This window comes from Procambarus clarkii, unplaced genomic scaffold, assembly GCF_040958095.1.
Source record: "Procambarus clarkii isolate CNS0578487 unplaced genomic scaffold, FALCON_Pclarkii_2.0 HiC_scaffold_669, whole genome shotgun sequence".
Taxonomy (NCBI): Eukaryota; Metazoa; Arthropoda; class Malacostraca; order Decapoda; family Cambaridae; genus Procambarus; species Procambarus clarkii.
The window spans coordinates 1,346-24,805 of NW_027189702.1; the positions used below are offsets into that span (position 1 = coordinate 1,346).

Consider the following 23,460-nt stretch of genomic DNA (forward strand, 5'->3'; position numbering starts at 1 on the left):
CCTCCCTGCTGTTTTCAAAATATCCCAAACATCCCAATTTCGAGGCCTGAGCCATATTTTGGAGCCAAATTCTGGCTCTCTGCACGTATTCGAACTTTGAAATTACGACTTTTTATACCCAACATATGCCAAGTACTGAAAGTGGCATTTGGAAACATTTGTCCAAAACCCCCCCTGCAGTTTTCAAAATATCCCAAACATCCAATTTCGAGGCCTGAGCCATATTTTGGAGCCAAATTCTGGCTCTCTGCACATATTCGCAGTTTGAAATTACAACTTTTTTATACCCAACATATACCAAGTACTGAAAGTGGCATTTGGAAATATTTATCCAAAACCCCCCTGCAGTTTTCAAAATATCCCAAACATCCCAATTTCGAAGCCTGAGCCATATTTTGGAGCCAAATTCTGGTCCTATGCACGTATTCGCGGTTTGAAATTACGGCATTTTATACCCAACATATGCCAAGTCCTGAAAGCGGCAGTGAGTCACATTTTGCACAAACTCCCCTGCAGTTTTTCGAAATATCCCAAATATCCCAATTTTGAGGCCTGAACTATATTTTGGAGCCAAATTCTGGCTCTCTGCACGTATTCGAAGTTTGAAATTACGACTTTTTATACCCAACATATGCCAGGTACTGAAAGTGGCATTTGGTCAAATTTGTCCCAAACCTCCCTGCAGTTTTCAAAATATCCCAAAATTCCCAATTTCGAGTCCTGAGCCATATTTTGAAGACAAATTCTGGCTCTCTGCACGTATTCGAAGTTTGAAATTACGACTTTTTATACCCAACATATTCCAAGTACTGAACGCGGCGTTTGGTCACATTTGTCCAAAACCCCCCTGCAGTTTTCAAAATATCCCAAACATCCCAATTTTGAGGCCTGAGCTATATTTTGGAGCCAAATTCTGGCTCTCTGCGCGTATTCGAAGTTTGAAATTACGACTTTTTATACCCAACATATGCCAAGTACTGAAAGTGGCATTTGGAAACATTTGTCCAAAACCCCCCCTGCAGTTTTCAAAATATCCCAAACATCCAATTTCGAGGCCTGAGCCATATTTTGGAGTCAAATTCTGGCTCTCTGCACATATTCGCAGTTTGAAATAACAACTTTTTTATACCCAACATATACCAAGTACTGAAAGTGGCATTTGGAAACATTTGTCCAAAACCCCCCCTGCAGTTTTCAAAATATCCCAAACATCCCAATTTCGAGGCCTGAGCCATATTTTGGAGCCAAATTCTGGCCCTATGCACGTATTCGCGGTTTGAAATTACGGCATTTTATACCCAACATATGCCAAGTCCTGAAAGCGGCAGTGAGTCACATTTTGCAAAAACTCCCCCGCAGTTTTCGAAATATCCCAAATATCCCAATTTTGAGGCCTGAACTATATTTTGGAGCCAAATTCTGGCTCTCTGCACGTATTCGAAGTTTGAAATTACGACTTTTTATGCCCAACATATGCCAGGTACTGAAAGTGGCATTTGGTCAAATTTGTCCCAAACCTCCCTGCAGTTTTCAAAATATCCCAAAAATCCCAATTTCGAGTCCTGAGCCATATTTTGGAGACAAATTCTGGCTCTCTGCACGTATTCGAAGTTTGAAATTACGACTTTTTATACCCAACATATTCCAAGTACTGAAAGCGGCAATTGGTCACATTTGTCTCAATCCACACGGCATTTTTCAAAATATCCCAAACATCCCAATTTCGAGGCCTGAGCCATATTTTAGAGCCAAATTCTGGCTCTCTGCACGTATTCGAAGTTTGATATTACGACTTTTTATACCTAACATATGCTAAGTCCTGAAAGCGGGAGTTAGTCACATTTTGCACAAACTCTATTGCAGTTTTCGAAATATCCCAAACATCCCAATTTCGAGGCATGAGCTATATTTTGGAGCCAAATTTTGGCTCTCTGCACGTATTCGCAGTTTGAAATTACGACTTTTTATACCCAACATATGCTAAGTCCTGAAAGCGGGAGTTAGTCACATTTTGCACAAACTCCCTTGCAGTTTTCGAAATATCCCAAATATCCCAATTTCGAGGCCTGAGCCGTATTTTGGAGCCAAATTCTGGCTCTCTGCACGTATTCGCAGTTTGAAATTACGACATTTTATACCCAACTTATGCCAAGTACTGAACGCGGCGTTTGGTCACATTTGTCCAAAACCCCCCCTGCAGTTTTCAAAATATCCCAAACATCCCAATTTCGAGGCCTTAGCCATATTTTGGAGCCAAATTCTTGCACCATGCACGTATTCGTGGTTTGAAATTACGACATTTTATACCCAACATATACTAAGTCCTGAAAGCGGCAGTGAGTCACATTTTGCACAAACTCTATTGCAGTTTTCGAAATATCCCAAATATCCCAATTTCGAGGCATGAGCCATATTTTGGAGCCAAATTTTGGCTCTCTGCACGTATTCGCAGTTTGAAATAACGACTTTTTATACCCAACATACGCCAAATACTGAAAGCGGCAGTGAGTCACATTTTGCTCAAACTCCCCTGCAGTTTTCAAAATATCCCAAACATCCCACTTTCAAGGCTTGAGCCATATTTTGGAGCCAAATTCAAGCTCTCTGCACGTATTCGCAGTTTGAAATTACTACTTTTTATACCCAACATATGCCAAGTTCTGTAAGCAGCGTTTGGTCATATTTGTCCCAACCCCCCCTGCAGTTTTCAAAATATCCCAAACTACCCAATTTCGAGGACTGAGCAATATTTTGGAGCCAAATTCTGGCTCTATGCACGTATTCGCAGTATGAAATTACGAATTTTTTATACCCAACATATGCCAAGTGTTGAAAGCGGCGTTTGGTTATATTTGTCCCAAACCTCCCAGCAGTTTTCAAAATATCCCAAACATCACAATATCGAGGCCTGAGCCATATTTTGGAGCCAAGATCTAGCTCTCTGCACGTAATCGCAGTTTGATATTACGATTTTTATACCCAACATATGCCAAGTACTGAAAGCGGCAGTGAGTCAAATTTTGCACAAACTCCAATGCAGTTTTCGAAATATCCCAAATATCCCAATTTCGAGGCCTGAGCCGTATTTTGGAGCCAAATTCTGGCTCTCTGCACGTATTCGCAGTTTGAAATTACAACTTTTTTATACCCAACATATGCCAAGTACTGAACGCGGCGTTTGGTCACATTTGTCCAAAACCCCCCCTGCAGTTTTCAAAATATCCCAAACATCCCAATTTCGAGGCCTGACCCATATTTTGGAGCCAAATTCTGGCTCTATGCACGTATTCGCGGTTTGAAATTACGGCATTTTATACCCAACATATGCCAAGTCCTGAAAGTGGCAGTGAGTCACATTTCGCACAAGCTCCCCTGCAGTTTTCGAAATATCTCAAATATCCCAATTTAGAGGCCTGAGCAATATTTTGGAGCCAAATTTTGGCTCTCTGTGCGTATTCAAAGTTTGAAATTACGACTTTTTATACCCAACTTATGCCAAGTACTGAAAGTGGCATTTGGTCAAATTTGTCCCAAACCTCCTTGCAGTTTTCAAAATATCCCAAACATCCCAATTTCGAGGCCTGAGCCATATTTTGGAGCCAAATTCTGGCTCTCTGCACGTATTCGAACTTTGAAATTACGACTTTTATACCCAACATATGCCAAGTACTGAAAGTGGCATTTGGAAACATTTGTCCAAAACCCCCCCTGCAGTTTTCAAAATATCCCAAACATCCAATTTCGAGGCCTGAGCCATATTTTGGAGCCAAATTCTAGCTCTCTGCACATATTCGCAGTTTGAAATTACAACTTTTTTATACCCAACATATACCAAGTACTGAAAGTGGCATTTGGAAATATTTGTCCAAAACCCCCCTGCAGTTTTCAAAATATCCCAAACATCCCAATTTCGAAGCCTGAGCCATATTTTGGAGCCAAATTCTGGCCCTATGCACGTATTCGCGGTTTGAAATTACGGCATTTTATACCCAACATATGCCAAGTCCTGAAAGCGGCAGTGAGTCACATTTTGCACAAACTCCCCTGCAGTTTTTCGAAATATCCCAAATATCCCAATTTTGAGGCCTGAACTATATTTTGGAGCCAAATTCTGGCTCTCTGCACGTATTCGAAGTTTGAAATTACGACTTTTTATACCCAACATATGCCAGGTACTGAAAGTGGCATTTGGTCAAATTTGTCCCAAACCTCCCTGCAGTTTTCAAAATATCCCAAAATTCCCAATTTCGAGTCCTGAGCCATATTTTGAAGACAAATTCTGGCTCTCTGCACGTATTCGAAGTTTGAAATTACGACTTTTTATACCCAACATATTCCAAGTACTGAACGCGGCGTTTGGTCACATTTGTCCAAAACCCCCCTGCAGTTTTCAAAATATCCCAAACATCCCAATTTTGAGGCCTGAGCTATATTTTGGAGCCAAACTCTGGCTCTCTGCGCGTATTCGAAGTTTGAAATTACGACTTTTTATACCCAACATATGCCAAGTACTGAAAGTGGCATTTGGAAACATTTGTCCAAAACCCCCCCTGCAGTTTTCAAAATATCCCAAACATCCAATTTCGAGGCCTGAGCCATATTTTGGAGTCAAATTCTGGCTCTCTGCACATATTCGCAGTTTGAAATAACAACTTTTTTTATACCCAACATATACCAAGTACTGAAAGTGGCATTTGGAAACATTTGTCCAAAACCCCCCCTGCAGTTTTCAAAATATCCCAAACATCCCAATTTCGAGGCCTGAGCCATATTTTGGAGCCAAATTCTGGCCCTATGCACGTATTCGCGGTTGAAATTACGGCATTTTATACCCAACATATGCCAAGTCCTGAAAGCGGCAGTGAGTCACATTTTGCAAAAACTCCCCCGCAGTTTTCGAAATATCCCAAATATCCCAATTTTGAGGCCTGAACTATATTTTGGAGCCAAATTCTGGCTCTCTGCACGTATTCGAAGTTTGAAATTACGACTTTTTATGCCCAACATATGCCAGGTACTGAAAGTGGCATTTGGTCAAATTTGTCCCAAACCTCCCTGCAGTTTTCAAAATATCCCAAAAATCCCAATTTCGAGTCCTGAGCCATATTTTGGAGACAAATTCTGGCTCTCTGCACGTATTCGAAGTTTGAAATTACGACTTTTTATACCCAACATATTCCAAGTACTGAAAGCGGCAATTGGTCACATTTGTCTCAATCCACACGGCATTTTTCAAAATATCCCAAACATCCCAATTTCGAGGCCTGAGCCATATTTTGGAGCCAAATTTTGGCTCTCTGCACATATTCGCAGTTCGAAATTAAAACTTTTTTATACCCAACATATGCCAAGTACTGAAAGCGGCAGTGAGTCACATTTTGCACAAACTCCCCTGCAGTTTTCGAAATATCCCAAATATCCCAAATTCGAGGCCTGAGCCGTATTTTGGAGCCAAATTCTGGCTCTCTGCACGTATTCGCAGTTTGAAATTACAACTTTTTTATACCCAAAATATACCAAGTGCTGAAAGTGGCGTTTGGTCACATTTGTCCCAAACCCCCCATGCAGTTTTCAAAATATCCCAAATATCCCAAATTCGAGGCCTGAGCCGTATTTTGGAGCCAAATTCTGGCTCTCTGCACGTATTCGCAGTTTGAAATTACAACTTTTTTATACCCAAAATATACCAAGTGCTGAAAGTGGCGTTTGGTCACATTTGTCCAAAACCCCCCCTGCAGTTTTCAAAATATTCCAAACATCCCAATTTCGAGGCCTGAGCCATGTTTTGGAGCTAAATTCTGGCTCTCTGAACGTATTCGCAGTTTGATATTACGATTTTTATACCCAAAATATGCCAAGTACTGAAAGCGGCAGTGAGTCACATTTCGCACAAACTCCCCTGCAGTTTTTCGAAATATCCCAAATATCCCAATATCGAGGCCTGAGCCATATTTTGGAGTCAAATTCTGGCTCTCTGCACGTATTCGAAGTTTGAAATTACGACTTTTTTTACCCAACATATGCCAAGTACTGAAAGTGGCATTTGGTCAAATTTGTCCCAAACCTCCCTGCAGTTTTCAAAATATCCCAAAAATCCCAATTTCGAGTCCTGAGCCATATTTTGGAGACAAATTCTGGCTCTCTGCACATATTCGCAGTTTGAAATTACCACTTTTTTATACCCAACATATGCCAAGTACTGAAAGCGGCAATTGGTCACATTTGTCTCAATCCACCCGGCATTTTTCAAAATATCCCAAACATCCCAATTTCGAGGCCTGAGCCATATTTTGGAGCCAAATTCTGGCTCTCTGCACGTATTCGCAGATTGAAATTACGACTTTTTTATACCCAACATATGCCAAGTACAGATCGCGGCGTTTGGTCACATTTGTCCAAAACCCCCCCTGCAGTTTTCAAAATATCCCAAACATCCCAATTTTGAGGCCTGAGCCATATTTTGGAGCCAAATTCTGGCTCTCTGCACGTATTCGCAGTTTGAAAATTACGACTTTTTTCCCCAACATATGCCAAGTCCTGAAAGCGGCAGTAAGTCACATTTTGCACAAACTCCCCTGCAGTTTTCAAAATATCCCAAACATCCCAATTTCGAGGCATGAGCTATATTTTGGAGCCAAATTTTGGCTCTCTGCACATATTCGCAGTTTGAAATTACGAATATCCCAATTTCGATGCCTGAGCTATATTTTGGAGCCAAATTCTGGCTCCCTGCACGTATTCGCAGTTTGAAATTACGACTTTTTATACCCAACATATGCCAAGTACTGATTGCGGCGTTTGGTCACTATTGTCCAAAACCCCCCCTGCAGTTTTCAAAATATTCCAAACATCCCAATTTCGAGGCCTGACCCGTATTTTGGAGCCAAATTCTGGCTCTATGCACGTATTCGTGGTTTGAAATTACGACATTTTATACCCAACATATGCCAAGTCCTGAAAGCGGCAGTGATTCACATTTCGCACAAACTCCCCTGCAGTTTTCGAAATATCCCAAATATTCCAATTTTCAGGCCTGAGCTATATTTCGGAGCCAAGTTCTGGCTCTCTGCACGTATTCGCAGTTTGAAATTACGACTTTTTATACCCAACATATGCCAAGTTCTGAAAGCGGTGTTTGGTCATATTTGTCCCAAAGCCCACTGAGGTTTTCAAAATATCCCAAACATCCCAATTTCGAGGACTGATCACTATTTTGGAGCCAAATTCTGGCTCTATGCACGTATTCGCAGTTTGAAATAACGACTTTTTATACCCAACATATGCCAAGAACTGAAAGCAGCAGTGAGTCACATTTTGCACAAACTCCCCTGCAGTTTTCAAAATATCCCAAATATCCCAATTTCGAGGCCTGAGCCATGTTTTGGAGCCAAATTCTTGCTCTCTGCACGTATTCGCAGTTTGAAATTGCGACTTTTTTATACCCAACATATGCCAAGTACGGAAAGCGGCGTTTGGTCACATTTGTCCTAAACCTCCCTGCAGTTTTCAAAATATCCCAAACATCTCAATATCGAGACCTGAGCCATATTTTGGAGCCAACGTTTGGCTCTCTGCACGAATTCACAGTTTGATATTACGACGTTTTATACCCAACATTTGCCAAGTACTGAAAGTGGCAGTGAGTCACATTATGCGCAAACTCCCCTGCAGTTTTCGAAATATCCCAAATATCCCAATTTTAAGGCCTGATACTTATTTTGGAGCCAAATTCTGGCTCTCTGCACGTATTCGCAGTTTGAAATTACGACTTTTTTATACCCAACATATACCAAGTACTGAAAGTGGCAGTGAGTCACATTATGCGCAAACTCCCCTGCAGTTTTCGAAATATCCCAAATATCCCAATTTTAAGGCCTGATACTTATTTTGGAGCCAAATTCTGGCTCTCTGCACGTATTCGCAGTTTGAAATTACGACTTTTTTATACCCAACATATACCAAGTACTGAAAGTGGCAGTGTGTCACATTTTGCGCAAACTCCCCTGCAGTTTTCGAAATATCCCAAATATCCCAATTTTAAGGCCTGATACTTATTTTGGAGCCAAATTCTGGCTCTCTGCACGTATTCGCAGTGTGAAATTACGACTTTTTATACCCAACATATGCCAAGTCCTGAAAGCGGCAGTGAATCACATTTCGCACAAACTCCCCTGCAGTTTTCGAAATATCCCAAATATCCCAATTTTAAGGCCTGATACTTATTTTGGAGCCAAATTCTGGCTCTCTGCACGTATTCGCAGTTTGAAATTACGACTTTTTTATACCCAACATATACCAAGTACTGAAAGCAACGTTTGATCAAATTTGTCCCATCCCCCCCCCCCCTCCTGCAGTTTTCAAAATATCCCAAATATCCAAATTTCGACGCCTGAGCCATACTTTGGAGCCAAATTCTGGCTCTCTGCACTTATTCGCAGTTTGAAATTACGACTTTTTATACACAACATATGCCAAGTCCTGAAAGCAGCAGTGTGTCACATTTTGCACAAACTCCCCTGCAGTTTTCAAAATATCCCAAACATCTCAATTTCGAGGCCTGAGCCATATTTTGGAGCCAAATTCTTGCTCTCTGCACGTATTCGCAGTTTGAAATTGCGACTTTTTTATACCCAACATATGCCAAGTACGGAAAGCGGCGTTTGGTCACATTTGTCCTAAACCTCCCTGCAGTTTTCAAAATATCCCAAACATCTCAATATCGAGACCTGAGCCATATTTTGGAGCCAACGTTTGGCTCTCTGCACGAATTCACAGTTTGATATTACGACGTTTTATACCCAACATTTGCCAAGTACTGAAAGTGGCAGTGAGTCACATTATGCGCAAACTCCCCTGCAGTTTTCGAAATATCCCAAATATCCCAATTTTAAGGCCTGATACTTATTTTGGAGCCAAATTCTGGCTCTCTGCACGTATTCGCAGTTTGAAATTACGACTTTTTTATACCCAACATATACCAAGTACTGAAAGTGGCAGTGAGTCACATTATGCGCAAACTCCCCTGCAGTTTTCGAAATATCCCAAATATCCCAATTTTAAGGCCTGATACTTATTTTGGAGCCAAATTCTGGCTCTCTGCACGTATTCGCAGTTTGAAATTACGACTTTTTTATACCCAACATATACCAAGTACTGAAAGTGGCAGTGTGTCACATTTTGCGCAAACTCCCCTGCAGTTTTCGAAATATCCCAAATATCCCAATTTTAAGGCCTGATACTTATTTTGGAGCCAAATTCTGGCTCTCTGCACGTATTCGCAGTGTGAAATTACGACTTTTTATACCCAACATATGCCAAGTCCTGAAAGCGGCAGTGAATCACATTTCGCACAAACTCCCCTGCAGTTTTCGAAATATCCCAAATATCCCAATTTTAAGGCCTGATACTTATTTTGGAGCCAAATTCTGGCTCTCTGCACGTATTCGCAGTTTGAAATTACGACTTTTTTATACCCAACATATACCAAGTACTGAAAGCAACGTTTGATCAAATTTGTCCCATCCCCCCCCCCCCTCCTGCAGTTTTCAAAATATCCCAAATATCCAAATTTCGACGCCTGAGCCATACTTTGGAGCCAAATTCTGGCTCTCTGCACTTATTCGCAGTTTGAAATTACGACTTTTTATACACAACATATGCCAAGTCCTGAAAGCAGCAGTGTGTCACATTTTGCACAAACTCCCCTGCAGTTTTCAAAATATCCCAAACATCTCAATTTCGAGGCCTGAGCCATATTTTGGAGCCAAATTCTGGTTCTCTGCACGTATTCGCAGTTTGAAATTCCTCTAGGAGTTGGAGTTGGAGGGTTTTGGATTTGGAATGAGGGAAGAGGCGGGCTGGATGAGGCAGTTTATGTCTTTGGAAATATTTGTAATCATTTTATTTAGAGATGAGTGTGAGCAGAAATGACACACTATAGTAGTAATTTATAGTGAAGATAATATTGTATTTCCAAATGAGAAAAAATTATGCGAGGCGAAAACTGGCATAATACATGCCAGATAAAAGTAGGTTGGCAACAACTCCTCAATAAAAGATTTGGTTGTGGAGGAGATTCCCGCCCGAAGGTCGGCCATCTTGGCGCACAGATTGAACGCCCCTGGCTGGACTTTCTTTCCACACCTCGCCTGGGGCTTGTCATGTTCACAGAAAATGGTACCATCCGTTTTCTATGTGCGGCGGCTGGGACGCCAGAGAGGGGAGGTAAACAAAAGAGCGTACAGGACGCCCGCCAAGCTTGGTAGCTACTAGTCATGTAATCATATTAAGTATTAAAGTCAGTAACCAAGTCATGACTTTACATCAACCCTACAACCAATACTTCCTCAGTAACACACAAACACCACATTGGCGACGAGGATGAACTGTGAACGCAGGTATTATTGTGACTCGTCGTCTGCACATGATCCAGTAATTGGTTCCGCAAATCCACAACCTAGTTACCAAACCAGTATTTACCCAGGTATTTCCTAAATCTAAACTTATCTTCATTTAAAGCCTTATCAATAACTCCCTTGTTATGCCCATTCATCCACTTGTACACTTCAATCATGTCACGTTAAGGTTTTTCCAACATCTCTTCATATGGAAGCTTTCTAATTTGCGGGATTAACTTTTTCATCCTAACTGACGTGTTCTAGTGAATTATGTCCATTCTTTAGTATGGCGACCAAAACTGAACGGCATAATGTAAATGGGGCCTAAAAACAATACGTTAATAAACCCAGCCGACTTATTGCTAACTCTTCTATAAATAAATCTATGGGAAAGAAAAGCTCTCAGCCTGCTAACAAGAGTGTACAAATCCACAAGGGCCGGGACGAGGATTCGAACCTGCGTCCGAGAGCATCCCAGACGCTGCCGTAATCGACTGAGCTACGACATGGTCAAAAGGAGTTGAAACCGAAGATCTACTGAACATATTGGATCCTGCAGCCTCTCCGAGGCACAAACCAGTGTTAGTGTAACAAGAATGTGAAGTTGACTACGTCCATCTAGTTCCACCCGCTCCTCCCCAGAACTAGTTGTTAAATAAGCACTTTACCTTGACTCCTCTGATCCAACACTTGTCCACACGTGCCACACTCCTGAAAAAATATTTTTTACATATATTAAGGGCAAGTATAAGTAATTATTAAAATAAGGCACCAAACCGGGAAGGCTATGTAGCACCAGGGTAAGTATAAACAGTTTATTTCAAATACAATCGAGTAGGAAAATACAATTATGAATTTCAAGAACACTGGAACCAATCACTGGAAAAGGATGGCAATTGTGCAAATAAATGTGGAAGATAATTGTTTCCATCTTGTTTACTCTGCGATTTGAAATGGTTTCACCTGTAAATGGTCCTTTTTGACAATGTAATCACTAGGCTTCTAACGTTGGTTTGGTGCTCAGAGACCATATACTGTACTTAAGAGGTTTTAAGCATGTTATTTATATAATTTAGGCCAATAAACAGCTAAATAAATTAATAATACACAGTACGTTTATCTAAGATTAGCTAAAGGTTTGTTTTTAGTGGAAGACCCTAATAAGATAATGTGTTTCTATGTAACTTTAAAAGAACATTGATGCTTAACCATAGCCTCATGAGTCGGAGACAAAAATGTACTCCGTTAGGCTATTGCAGTCTTATCAGTCTTGCCTACTCGCTATTGTTGATACAATCTTTAATTAATCTCCATTGCAATTTCACCTTTTCCAGTGATTGGTTCCAGTGTTCTTGAAATTCATAATTGTATTTTCCTACTCGATTGTATTTGAAATAAACTGTTTATACTTACCCTGGTGCTACATAGCCTTCCCGGTTTGGTGCCTTATTTTAATAATTACTTATACTTGCCCTTAATATATGTAAAAATATTTTTTCAGGAGTGTGGCACGTGTGGACAAGTGTTGGATCAGAGGAGTCAAGGTAAAGTGCTTATTTAACAACTAGTTCTGGGGAGGAGCGGGTGGAACTAGATGGACGTAGTCAACTTCACATTCTTGTTACACTAACACTGGTTTGTGCCTCGGAGAGGCTGCAGGATCCAATATGTTCAGTAGATCTTCGGTTTCAACTCCTTTTGACCATGTCGTAGCTCAGTCGATTACGGCAGCGTCTGGGATGCTCTCGGACGCAGGTTCGAATCCTCGTCCCGGCCCTTGTGGATTTGTACACTCTTGTTAGCAGGCTGAGAGCTTTACTTTCCCATAGATTTATTTATAGAAGAGTTAGCAATAAGTCGGCTGGGTTTATTAACGTATTGTTTTTAGGCCCCATTTACATTATGCCGTTCAGTTTTGGTCGCCATACACATAATGAATGGACATAATTCACTAGAACACGTCAGTTAGGATGACAAAGTTAATCCCGCAAATTAGAAAGCTTCCATATGAAGAGATGTTGGAAAAACAACCCGTTCTCACACAAGACAGTACATATATGACTAGTGCTTAAAGTCAATATGTGGAATGTGGTTTAGTACATATGTGATATATTCCCAGTTAACTTTTTTACCAAGGCTCAAACTCTTCCTCACGTACCAATTTACGTCTCACAGTACTCGTCCATCAACGTAGATAGCTGAATAGTCGTGATTGGTTCAATTATAACGAAAATTGTAGTTTTCAGGTCCCACATGGGTTGTGAAATTCACCTACTATTGTCCATGCTCTTATAATATTACAGATCAGCTACATCCTATTGAAGGCTCGTAGTTTTGTTTTGAGAAATATTAGTTGTTCTTAGTAAATTATAATAAGCACAATAAATTATTACATAGAATAAGTGCTTCACCAATCAATATTATATACCATAGTTTGTGCTTTAGAAATCTTTAAAGAATGTTTTGTAGGAACGCTAACAGAAAACGATGTTATGTTGGAATGTATATAGGGTAAACTACTGCAAACAGGATGGTATGGTGTGGATTATTGGAAACTATAGGATTAGTATAGGGTCCACTACCACCTGTTAGGTGGGTAAGGGGTCCAATAACACCCGCAGGATGAGTATGGGGGTCACATCCACCCACAGGAATGGTATGGGGATCACTTCCACCCACAGGAAGGGTATGGGATCCAATACCATCCACTGGATGTGTATTGCGTCCACTACCACCGACAGGATGGGTATGGGCTCACAACCACCCACAGGATAGGTATGGGGTCCAATACCACCCACAGGATGAGTATGGGGTCCACTATAACCCACAGGATGGGTATGGGGCTCCAACCACCCACAGAATAAGTATGGGGTACAATAACACCCACTGGATATGAATGGCATCCATTGCCCCCACAGGATGACTATAGGGTACAGTATCGCCCACAGGATTAGTATATAGGGTTCACTGCCGCCCACAGAGTCGGTATGGGGTCCACCGCCACCCACAGGGTCGGTATGGGGTCCACTACCGCCCACAGGGTCGCTATGAAGTCAACTACCGTCCACAGGGTCGGTAGGGGTCCACTACCGCCCACAGGGTCGGCAGGGGGTCCACTGCCACCCACTGGGTCAGTAGGGGGTCCACTGCCGCCCACAGGATCGATAGGGGGTCCACTGCCGCCCACAGGGTCGATATGGGGGGGGTCCACTACCGCCCACAGGATCGATAGGGGGTCCACTGCCGCCCACAGGGTCGGTAGGGGGTCCACTGCCGCCCACACGTTCGGTAGGGGTCCACTGCCGCCCACAGGGTCGGTAGGGGGTCCACTGCCGCCCACAGGATCGATAGGGGGTCCACTGCCGCCCACAGGGTCGATAGGGGGTCCCTTACCGCCCACAGGGTCTCTATGAAGTCAACTACCGCCCATAGTGTTTGTATAGTGTCCACTATCGCCCATAGTGTTATTATGGGGTCCACTACCCCTCATAGGGTCGGTATGGGGGTCCATTACTACCCACAGGGTGTGTCTGGGGTCTATTTTGGCAATACTGCTTTTCCAATCTCATTTGTTGTTCAATGTAAAATATTTGTTGCTCGACTTGCAACAATTTATATATATATATATATATATATATATATATATATATATATATATATATATATATATATATATATATATATATATATAGTATAGTGCCTTTGCAATAATGTACCAATGTGTGTATTTTCATAACTCGTTTTAAATTGTTGAAAAATAAATAACTACATTGTGAATGCAAGTCAATGTTTACATGCTAAATCAGAGTTGCCAGATTCCGCTTAAAATAGCAAATTGTGCTTATTTTCAAAGCTTGAGAATTTAGCTTTAAAGTTGTTAAAAAACTACGAATTTCGCAATTTGCTATGTACTTTAGTGTACTATTTTAAAATAAGGTTGGTTTTTAAGCTGCAAGTCATATGAATCTCAAAAAAAGTATATTATTAACAATCTTATCTCCATAGTTCACTAGTTTCTGTAAATCAGATCTGGTAACTGTAGGCCAAGTACTGGAAGACTCAAGACACAATGTGTTGAAGCTATTCTCTTTGAAGAAGTCATCTCGACAGGATCTTCCAGCTCCAGCTATAAAACTTCACCAAACATGGATCTACCTAGTACATCAAATGGTAAGGAATTACTAAACTGTACAAAGTTTTATGCTAGAACATTTGTTACAGAATTGTCCCTGTCAGGGACAATTCAGTCCCTATTCTATGTGTACTCCATCACATAGTGACGGAGTATGTGGGAATAATTTTGTTGACACTGTCCATTTTGTCAATTCTACAACAGCAGATAATATGAATTCCCAGAGATATTTGTAACTTGAGATACTTGGTTTGGTTTGGTTAAGTTAGGTTAGGTTAGCCTAACCCAGTAAATCCTCCCCGGCTAGAATATAAACCCCGGACAAAGTGCTCGTGAAATGCCAGGCATTTGCAAATATGAGGATGTGGTTGATTATATTATATTCTTTTCTATATCATAGATGTTCAATATATGAAAAATATTTTAGACTTAAAAATGGACCCCTGAGGTACTCAACTTACCACATTTCTTCATATTCATTCCCATTTAGTATGACCTTTTGCTCTCTTTGTTTTAACTATTGTTTTGTGCACTTTACAATTTTTTTCATGAACCTGTAATTTCCTTGCTAGTCTTCCATGTGGTACCTTATTAAAGTCTTTAGCATAATCCATGTATACTACATCCACCGGAAACCCTTTATCTGAGTACCATGTTACCATGTCCCAAAAGTGAGGAGGTTTATAAGGTAGCATCTGTTTTTAAGAAGACCATGGTGTATCGATTGAATAAGATTGTTCACTGAAAGATGGTAAATGATTCCCTCCCTTAGGATTTTCGCCATGAGCTTGCAGATGTGTTATACCTAGCTGATCGGACATTAGTTTTGTGCTTAACTCTTTCTGCTTTTTTTTTAAATACTGTAAGGGTGAAATTTTCATATTTCAAATCTCGGGGTACTATCCCTTGGTTCAGATATTTTGTGGAAAGTATTTTCAGCAGTATTCATAGTTCTTCTGTCAGTTTATTTTCCTTTATAATTAAGGTTTGTTTTCTTTTGTACCATAGAAAGTACCACAGAAAGGTGTTATAATGTTGTGTTAGCTTTTCTGTACAATTTTTCTTTTTTGTTTGTATAAAAGGCTATGCAATGAATTCAAATATTTACGCTACCAATCAATTTTTCAGATAGATCATCGGATTTTGACAGTATGCTGTACATACCAGATGTTCCAAAAATAACTACAGACAACAATAATGGTACTGTGTTTACTATTTTTATACTTTATATATAGGAAGACAAGTTCAATCAATGAGCATTTTAATATATCATCAAAATTTTCATACATTTCTTTCACTTTGTTACACTTGTAAAAACTTATTCTTAGCTATATTTATATAAATGTTAATACCACTGTTAAATGAACATATTGATTTGTGTCCTTATTAGTTATAGCTTATTTATGTTGACCCAGCACCTTACTAAAGGGATTACCTTAACTTGTGTCACTATCTCTCTAGGGGGCTCCAGGTAGGCAGTATAGGTAATGCCACTAACATGCATATCATTATGGGAAAGTCCATAATTTAACACATAATTATAAGTAGGTAATTTGTAGCAAATTTTAAGATTATTAATAGGTACATTGTAGCATAATTTTGCATAAGCATAATTTTCTTGTTTTGTTCTTGTACTTTTCCTTCGAACACTATTATTTTCTCTTCAGAATTTCACCGGAGAATAGCAGTGATGACTAGAGAACATCTTGAACGTGAGTACCAGAAAGCACGTGCTGCAATGATACAAAGAAATGAGTACTTGAAGAGACTCTTAAACGTGGAGGAACCAAACTCAATAAAGGTGACAAACAAGAAACAGAAAAAAGATAACATACAGGATGTATCACACATTAATTCAAAATAAAGACCAGCTGCACCCCAATCTGATGGTAATCTTCTATTATTTTTTTAACAATATTTCTACAGCTGTTATTTGTGTACTTTCCAATAATATTTGTTGCCTATTTTTAAGTGTATGCTAGACAATTATGGAGATTAAATTACTATAACACTGAACAACTTGGTAGCATAAAGTTAGTTATAGTAATATCTTGAGATTTGTCTGAAAATATTAATACTTGTATACAATTTGCAATTATGTACCATGCTTAAATCTTCAAATGTGCCACCCAGACATTCTGCCTGCTATACTTTCACCACCACACATTCAAAATGCGGGCTATTCTACTAGTGGCAGAACGTACACTCAAAGTTATTTGGCAGCTGGTGAAGAAACTTTGGAATCATTTGATGTTGGTATGTCCCAACATCATTTGTTGGTATTTAAATGAGGGTTTATTTAATGGACACACGTCATAAATATTATGTACCAAAATTGTGCTTAATGCCTATGAAATTTTGTTTAACATATTATACTAATCATTCCTTTCACTTACAAATTTTTCTTACTAATTTGTAATCCCATATTTCAAAGTACTTGCTGCAGAACTTGAACAAATTAAAGATTCTCAGCCAAGTGTTTCTGACTGGCAAAAAAGAAGAAAAAATGCAGAGATTAATTGGGGAGAAAGCAGGGCAATGCTGTTCGATTGGACATTGTCTGAGTTGGGTGTTCCAGATAAAGGTAAATTAAATATTGCTGTGTTCATTAAGGTTATACTGTATAATAAGCATCATATGCAAATTAATGACACTCTATTAATACATTTAGACTTCAGATTGTTTAAAATGTTAGGTATACAGTATTTAAAATTAGTATAAATAATTACCCCTTTTTTCATCAGGTAAAGTTTGTGTACAATGTACAAATTGTGAGGCAAGCATCAAATGTGAAGACTGTTTTGCATTTTTGTGTCACATTTGTGACCAAATGCAACATTTTCTCATGCCTTTCCACCACAGATTATATTGGAAAAATGGCTTTTATGAGCCATTAGACCCGACACAAACTGTGTGCCCTGAAGGAAATATCTTTCACTGGAGTAAGTATACGATACCTGTACAAAATCCGTACTTTGTTCCGAGATTACTTCTACTTCCCAATCCCAGTCTAGAGCTACGATTATCTTGGTATAACAAAATAAAATGAATAAATGTTTCATTTCAGTCATTACAACATTTGGAGAAGTCTTAAAGTTTAAACCTGACACTTGGTTTTATAGATTGATTTAATCGTCTGATTGTTTCTTTTCTGTGAATTTCTCAGTCATTATCTGGAGAATAATGTCAATATTTTGTACAATCAAGAAACAATGAAATATTCAGTCTGAAATTCTTTTCCATAAAACTCATTTTGTCAAACTGTCTTCCTTTTCTTTGTTACCAGAACCTGTTGTACCAGCCCAACCACCAAATTCTTGCCCCTACTGCACAGATTGCAAGTTTAAAATTTCAAGCTCCAGCAATCTCTGCATCTTCAACACTATAATGGGTAAATAAACTTTAAAATTTACCCTTTTATTTCCATTACCGGATATTCCTGAATCACAATACATTTTGAAATTTTTGTTGCTATAAATGTTAATTTTTACATCACTATTTTAGCAAGTCGCCACACCACTCAATGCACTGTATTTTAAACTACAGGAAGGTATGACCTCTATACTCCAATCTATACATGCCACTGTGGATATGAGCATCAACAACTAGGCAAGACCATGCACAAGTCTGGTTTCTATTCATCATTAGGAAAGAGCAGCACATTCTACAGCACCAGTCTGCTTGAATCATGGCACCATATAAAAAGAAATTGTCCCGGAACATCATTTCGGGCATTAGTCACTGCACTGGAATCCTTTGGTGCTTCTCGTGGGCGTGTATGTTTTGATACCGTTATTCTTAATATTTTCAGTTTTATATTTCAATACAAAAATTATCAAAATTTTGTAGTAATGTATATTCATTTATTAATAATTAGTTTTTAATTTTGTTCAAACACAAAATGGAATGTTTTTTTTGTTTATTTATCTTATGTCATAATATGCATTTTAAATGTCACCATCTAAAAAATTCTATTCCTAGATTGGACCCATTAATTATATAACTTCGAAGAGAGTGTTCTTCGAATGGCGATTCCAGCAATATGAGCTGAGAAAAATTAGAGGAGAAGCTGACAATGAGTGTCCTGCTTGTGATAAAACCCCTTTAGCAGTACATATTGATGGCAACAAGAAGCTGTATCGTTACAACAAAGTTGGGAGGTAATAAAATGTGCTTTACAGATACTTAATGTATAGTATTCTTTTGTTCTCTACACACACTATATTATAATGAATTATATTGTCTTCAAAATAATGTTCTTATAAATAAAGTATGCACATATAAATATACATTGTCATATGACATTTTTTTTAACTGAGTATGTCTTTATAGTTTGCCTTTCAATTGCATCCATATCATCATTTTATTTATCTAACACCATGTAAATTTTTGTTTTATGTAAAATTTAGCAGTGCATCAGAATTCTTCATATAAAACATTTTTTGATACCCCATTACCCATTGTTTAATATTATAGTGGTTACAGACAATAAATAATTATTTCTGAATTATCATTGCAGAGGTATCAGAAACCCCTATTATTCTGATAGTATCTTCAGCAAAGATGAAGATGTTCAAGCTCATGTTGGCACTATTCAGAGCTTGAAAACTAAGGTGAGTTTTATTATATATTGAGAAACCTTCAATTTTACCTAATAACTGTTTGGCGACTATAACATATGGTGGCCATTTTTGTATTTTTTCATTATAGTTTATATATATTGAATAAGGAAATATAACCCATAGAAATTCTTATGTGCAACAACAATGCCTATCGCGCAAAATAATCTCTACCTTCTACCCGTCCTACATAATTATAATCATGCTCACCAACTGGTTATTTAGTTACTATAAATATTTTTGTTTAACAGAGTAAGCACACGTGTGGAGTGTCTACATGGAAAGCTGCTCAAAATAAGCCTCTTTCATTCCAAAGTTTGGATGAAACAGGAATCAGCATGGCCTCCTGTCGACATGGTATTATCCTCCACACCTTGAATATGTATCAAGGAGAGCTGTACAGTTATGCCCACTATTTGCAAATTATGTATTTCAAATACGTAAAGTTTATTTGTCAAGACATAATTTGCAAATATTGGCCATGGGCCTTAACTGTGGCTCAGAAACAATCACATTTTCACATTGGTCAAGCAAAGCCATTTTTAGGAGTCCTACATGCAAAAGGACATCCTTGGTATTGTCAGGTAAATAAAAATATAACATTACATTTATGTATACTAATGTATACATTTATGTATACTAATGTATACATTTATGTATACTAATTAAATTTAATGTAATGTATACATTACATTAAATATAATAAGTACAGTTTGTGTAAAAAAATTTAAGATTTCTGATTGTTTAAGATTAATGATATACGTATCATTTAATATAGTAGGAGGCTTTTAATTTTTGTACAATAATTTGAATTTTTTTTTACTGTATACTTTTATGTTAAAGGTATTGTATGGAGGGCGGTGGGAAGAAGGAAGTGGCATGACTTTAGGGGAAGAGGCAGAGCAAGTGTTTGCATACCTCTCATGATACAACTCTACAACTAAAAACATGCTGAAAGCTGGTATTTGTTTATATGGTTCATCTGATCAAGTTTTTTATTATTTTACCTGCCCTGTAATCAGTATAATGCGATTTGTATTCAGTATTCAATAAGTATCAACTCCCTCAAATAATCAATAAAAGAATGAAAACATATTGGTCAAACTTGAGTTGGTCGTGGTGAGTAAAGGTATGTTATGAAACTGTTATTAATCTATGCTCTTCAAGATGTTCATTGCTATAAATATTTTTCTCAGAAAGAACAGAAGAACTCACAGAGGGTGCAGTCTTTTGGAACCATCGAAAAATTGATGGACTGGCTCGTGCATTAGTTACTCGACTCAGAAAGGTACTAAAAATAATATATATTTATTTTATTTATTTGTATTTATTTTGAAAATTATTATAATGCATTTATATGTGAAAGGTATTATAATGCATTTATAGGTTAGTTATGTGTTCAGATCATGTACTACATATATTTTCCATTATAAATTAGCGACCATTTCCTTGAATTAACTGCTTGAACTTTTTCAATATATCAATAAGGTTAATTTGTATAAAGTATATAGTATTTAATTAACCTAAATGTATGATTCCGAGATATATCAAATGTGTTCACAGAGAAATCACAGTATCGTGATATATCACGGGAACTGTGATGAGGGTTTGAACCCCATGCACTGAGTGCTCTCAGATGCATGCTCTAGTTCACTACGCCACGACATGGTCAGATGAATTGCAACTTGGAGTACTACTGCACCCACAAGGATCCCAAGGCTTCCACTGAAGCCAAACCAGGTTTCACACAATTCCCCCATGAACTCGGTCTCTGTCATTCAGTAGTTCTGCCTTTGATGCCCCCATTTCAATGTCTTTCTCCATGTATTGATATATCACAATAATATGAATTCTATGTGTATTGAAAGGGCCATCAGAGGTAAAACTACTGGAGGACACAGACCAAGTACATGGGAAACTGCATGCACAACCGCCCATGGAATGGGTATGGGGGTGCATAATTAACAAAAATTGAATTGTGGGTTCATTAGTACCCTAGGTTGCAATTCTTTTGACCATGTTGTGGCGCATTCAACTACAGCAAGCATCTGGGAATGCCAAGCCCATAGGTTCGAACCACTCATCACGGTTAATGTGATTTGTTCATTAAATTTATTATATTTTCAAATAGGCCAGAGAGACGGAAATAACAGTTTCAAATGAGATCGACAAACTTGATGTTCAAAAGTCATTGATTCAAGAATGGCGATCTGACCTACAAATGATTTGTAAGGAGTTAGAGTTAAACACTGGAACAACCTCGAAGAACATAAAATATTCTATCGAGGCAGTTGCAGACTCTATCAGGCATCGCAAAAATCTGATTGCCACTGATGCAGGTAGGCTTACTATTTCTTTGTTAACTCTGAAGCAATTTCTATTTAGCTCTTGTCTATAATTTCTATGTAGGTAAATGATGAGGAAATTTTTTTAACAACTTTAAAACTTTCAGCCAAAATACTTTATTTGCAGCATCCAGTAAAATGCGCTCTTCACTCCGGCACAGAAATGAGTGTGATAGGAAAAAGCTTCAAGGCTTCATAAAAATCTACAATAGTGAAAACTCTGAAATTCTCAGTGAAAAGGATGCAATAGAAGGTATCCTGCCATGGCACAATTTATTGCCTCATCATAGCCAAAATGGTATGTAACTACATCTCATTTTATCAGGGGTTACAATTCGGCCTTATCAAGATAACTAACATTTAGCATGCATAATGGATAAGCTTTACTTATTTTTGAAGTAAAATATCATCACTACTGTTTGTAAAAAGGTGCAGTATCATAATCCGTAGGTTTTTATCAGGTTGATACTGCACAATAAACTATGTATAGTATGTATAATGCAAGTACCTAAACTGTAATTACATTAAATTGAGTTGTAGTTCACTTGCAGTAAATATAATTTTCCTCTTTTATTAGTGTCCCTTGCTCAAAAACAGAAGGCAGTAGAAGATGTGGAGCTTCAGAAGAGATCCAGAGAAGAGCAACAACACACTGTTCAAGAAATGCTGCATTATCTCGCATATTACAAGAATAAGAGAGAGATTTTAACCAAACATACTGAAGAGTTGTTATGTGGAATTTTTCCTTCATATCTAAGCAAGGTAAGCTAACAGCCTAAATGTGTGTTGCAATTCAGTTCTTCATAAACATTTATCCAGCAGAATTTTATACTTGAGTAAAGTCTTGCTATTTACAACTTTGACAGGTAGACAATTCCATGGTTTTCATATACTGTACTGGTGTGTTTTACATATATTTGAACTTTTACCGAAAACTTTATTTATTTATTCTAATTTCTTTAGTATTTTCAGGGAAATTTGTAAATGTCTTAAACCCCATTAAATAGTCTATATATTACAGGATCCTAAGAAGTACACTATTGAAGAGAAGCACCTATCAACCAAAAATAAGAGTGGAATCTTGGCTCTTTTGAAGCAAGGGCAAAAGTTGTGTTCTGACAAGCTGAGTGATGCAAAGCGTTTATTTGGATACCAGGAAGAGGATGTTGATGTTTCCGAGCCCTACCAGGAGCTTTGTGACAGTGAAGATGATGATGATGAAGATGAAGATTTACTACTAAACTGATGATACAAAAGTTAAGTATAATAAATTTTACCTGATTTCTCTTGCTAATTTCTCTTACTTAATTTCTCTAATTTCTAATTATCCTAGCCCTAAGATTACTACTGGCCTCCATTGCCTTGCCTGCACTTTGTTTCCCCCTTAACCATATCACTCATTCTTACAGGTGTGAGACAGAGAGGTACAAGATCATCCAAGAGGAACAACACCTGAAGCACCCAACATTTGGGTGTTTTAATTAATAAAAACGCCCTTCATGGCTTCACTCATCCTGGCTGGTTTAATTAAAAAAACCTAACCTAAACCTAATATATATACCTCTAGAGTCAAGGGAGTTAAGTTTTAGGCTGCACAATGAAACTGCTATTGACAATTTTATAACTGCTGCTGATAATGTCTGTCCTGTGACTTTTTTGTAAGCATAACCAAAAGGCTTAACAATCCCTTGCTTACAAAGGGAATACTTAAACCCATTAATAAAAAACATGACCTTGAGAAGAAGTATAGGTTAGGAATTGTCTCCAAAGAATTCTCATGCTCTTCAACAGGTCACTTGAACTCCAAACCTTTCCAGTTATCCTAAAAAAAGCGAGTTACCCCTGTACACAAATGTGGTGATCTCACAGATGTTAACAACTACAGACCTATATCAATCCTGCCTAACTTGTCAACATTTTTTGAAAAACTAATCTACAAGCAGTTTTACTCTTATCTAGCCAAACAC

General features: G+C 38.3%; 1 protein-coding gene and 1 long non-coding RNA gene across 2 annotated transcripts; both read left to right on the forward strand.

The window, feature by feature from the left end:
• Positions 1–19,308: 19,308 nt before the first annotated feature.
• On the forward strand, positions 19,309–21,473 carry LOC138361729 (uncharacterized). The gene is made up of 4 exons (XR_011227140.1): positions 19,309–19,732; positions 19,992–20,109; positions 20,345–20,436; positions 21,280–21,473. It is a non-coding gene; the product is annotated as an uncharacterized lncRNA (long non-coding RNA).
• A 602-nt stretch (positions 21,474–22,075) lies between these two features.
• Positions 22,076–22,922, forward strand: LOC138361728 (uncharacterized). The gene is made up of 2 exons (XM_069320902.1): positions 22,076–22,255; positions 22,515–22,922. The coding sequence occupies exons 1-2, from the start codon at positions 22,157–22,159 to the stop codon at positions 22,737–22,739; spliced, it is 324 nt and encodes a 107-aa protein (XP_069177003.1). The 5' UTR covers positions 22,076–22,156; the 3' UTR covers positions 22,740–22,922.
• The last annotated feature ends 538 nt before the right edge of the window (positions 22,923–23,460 follow it).

What these genes read in the sequence shown, in the direction of transcription:
- LOC138361728 (XM_069320902.1), top strand. Translation starts at nt 22,157, where the DNA reads ATGCTGCATTATCTCGCATATTACAAGAATAAGAGAGAGATTTTAACC. An exon ending in TTCCTTCATATCTAAGCAAG is followed by an intron (nt 22,256 to 22,514) that starts GTAAGCTAACAG and finishes TATATATTACAG; the next exon opens with GATCCTAAGAAGTACACTAT.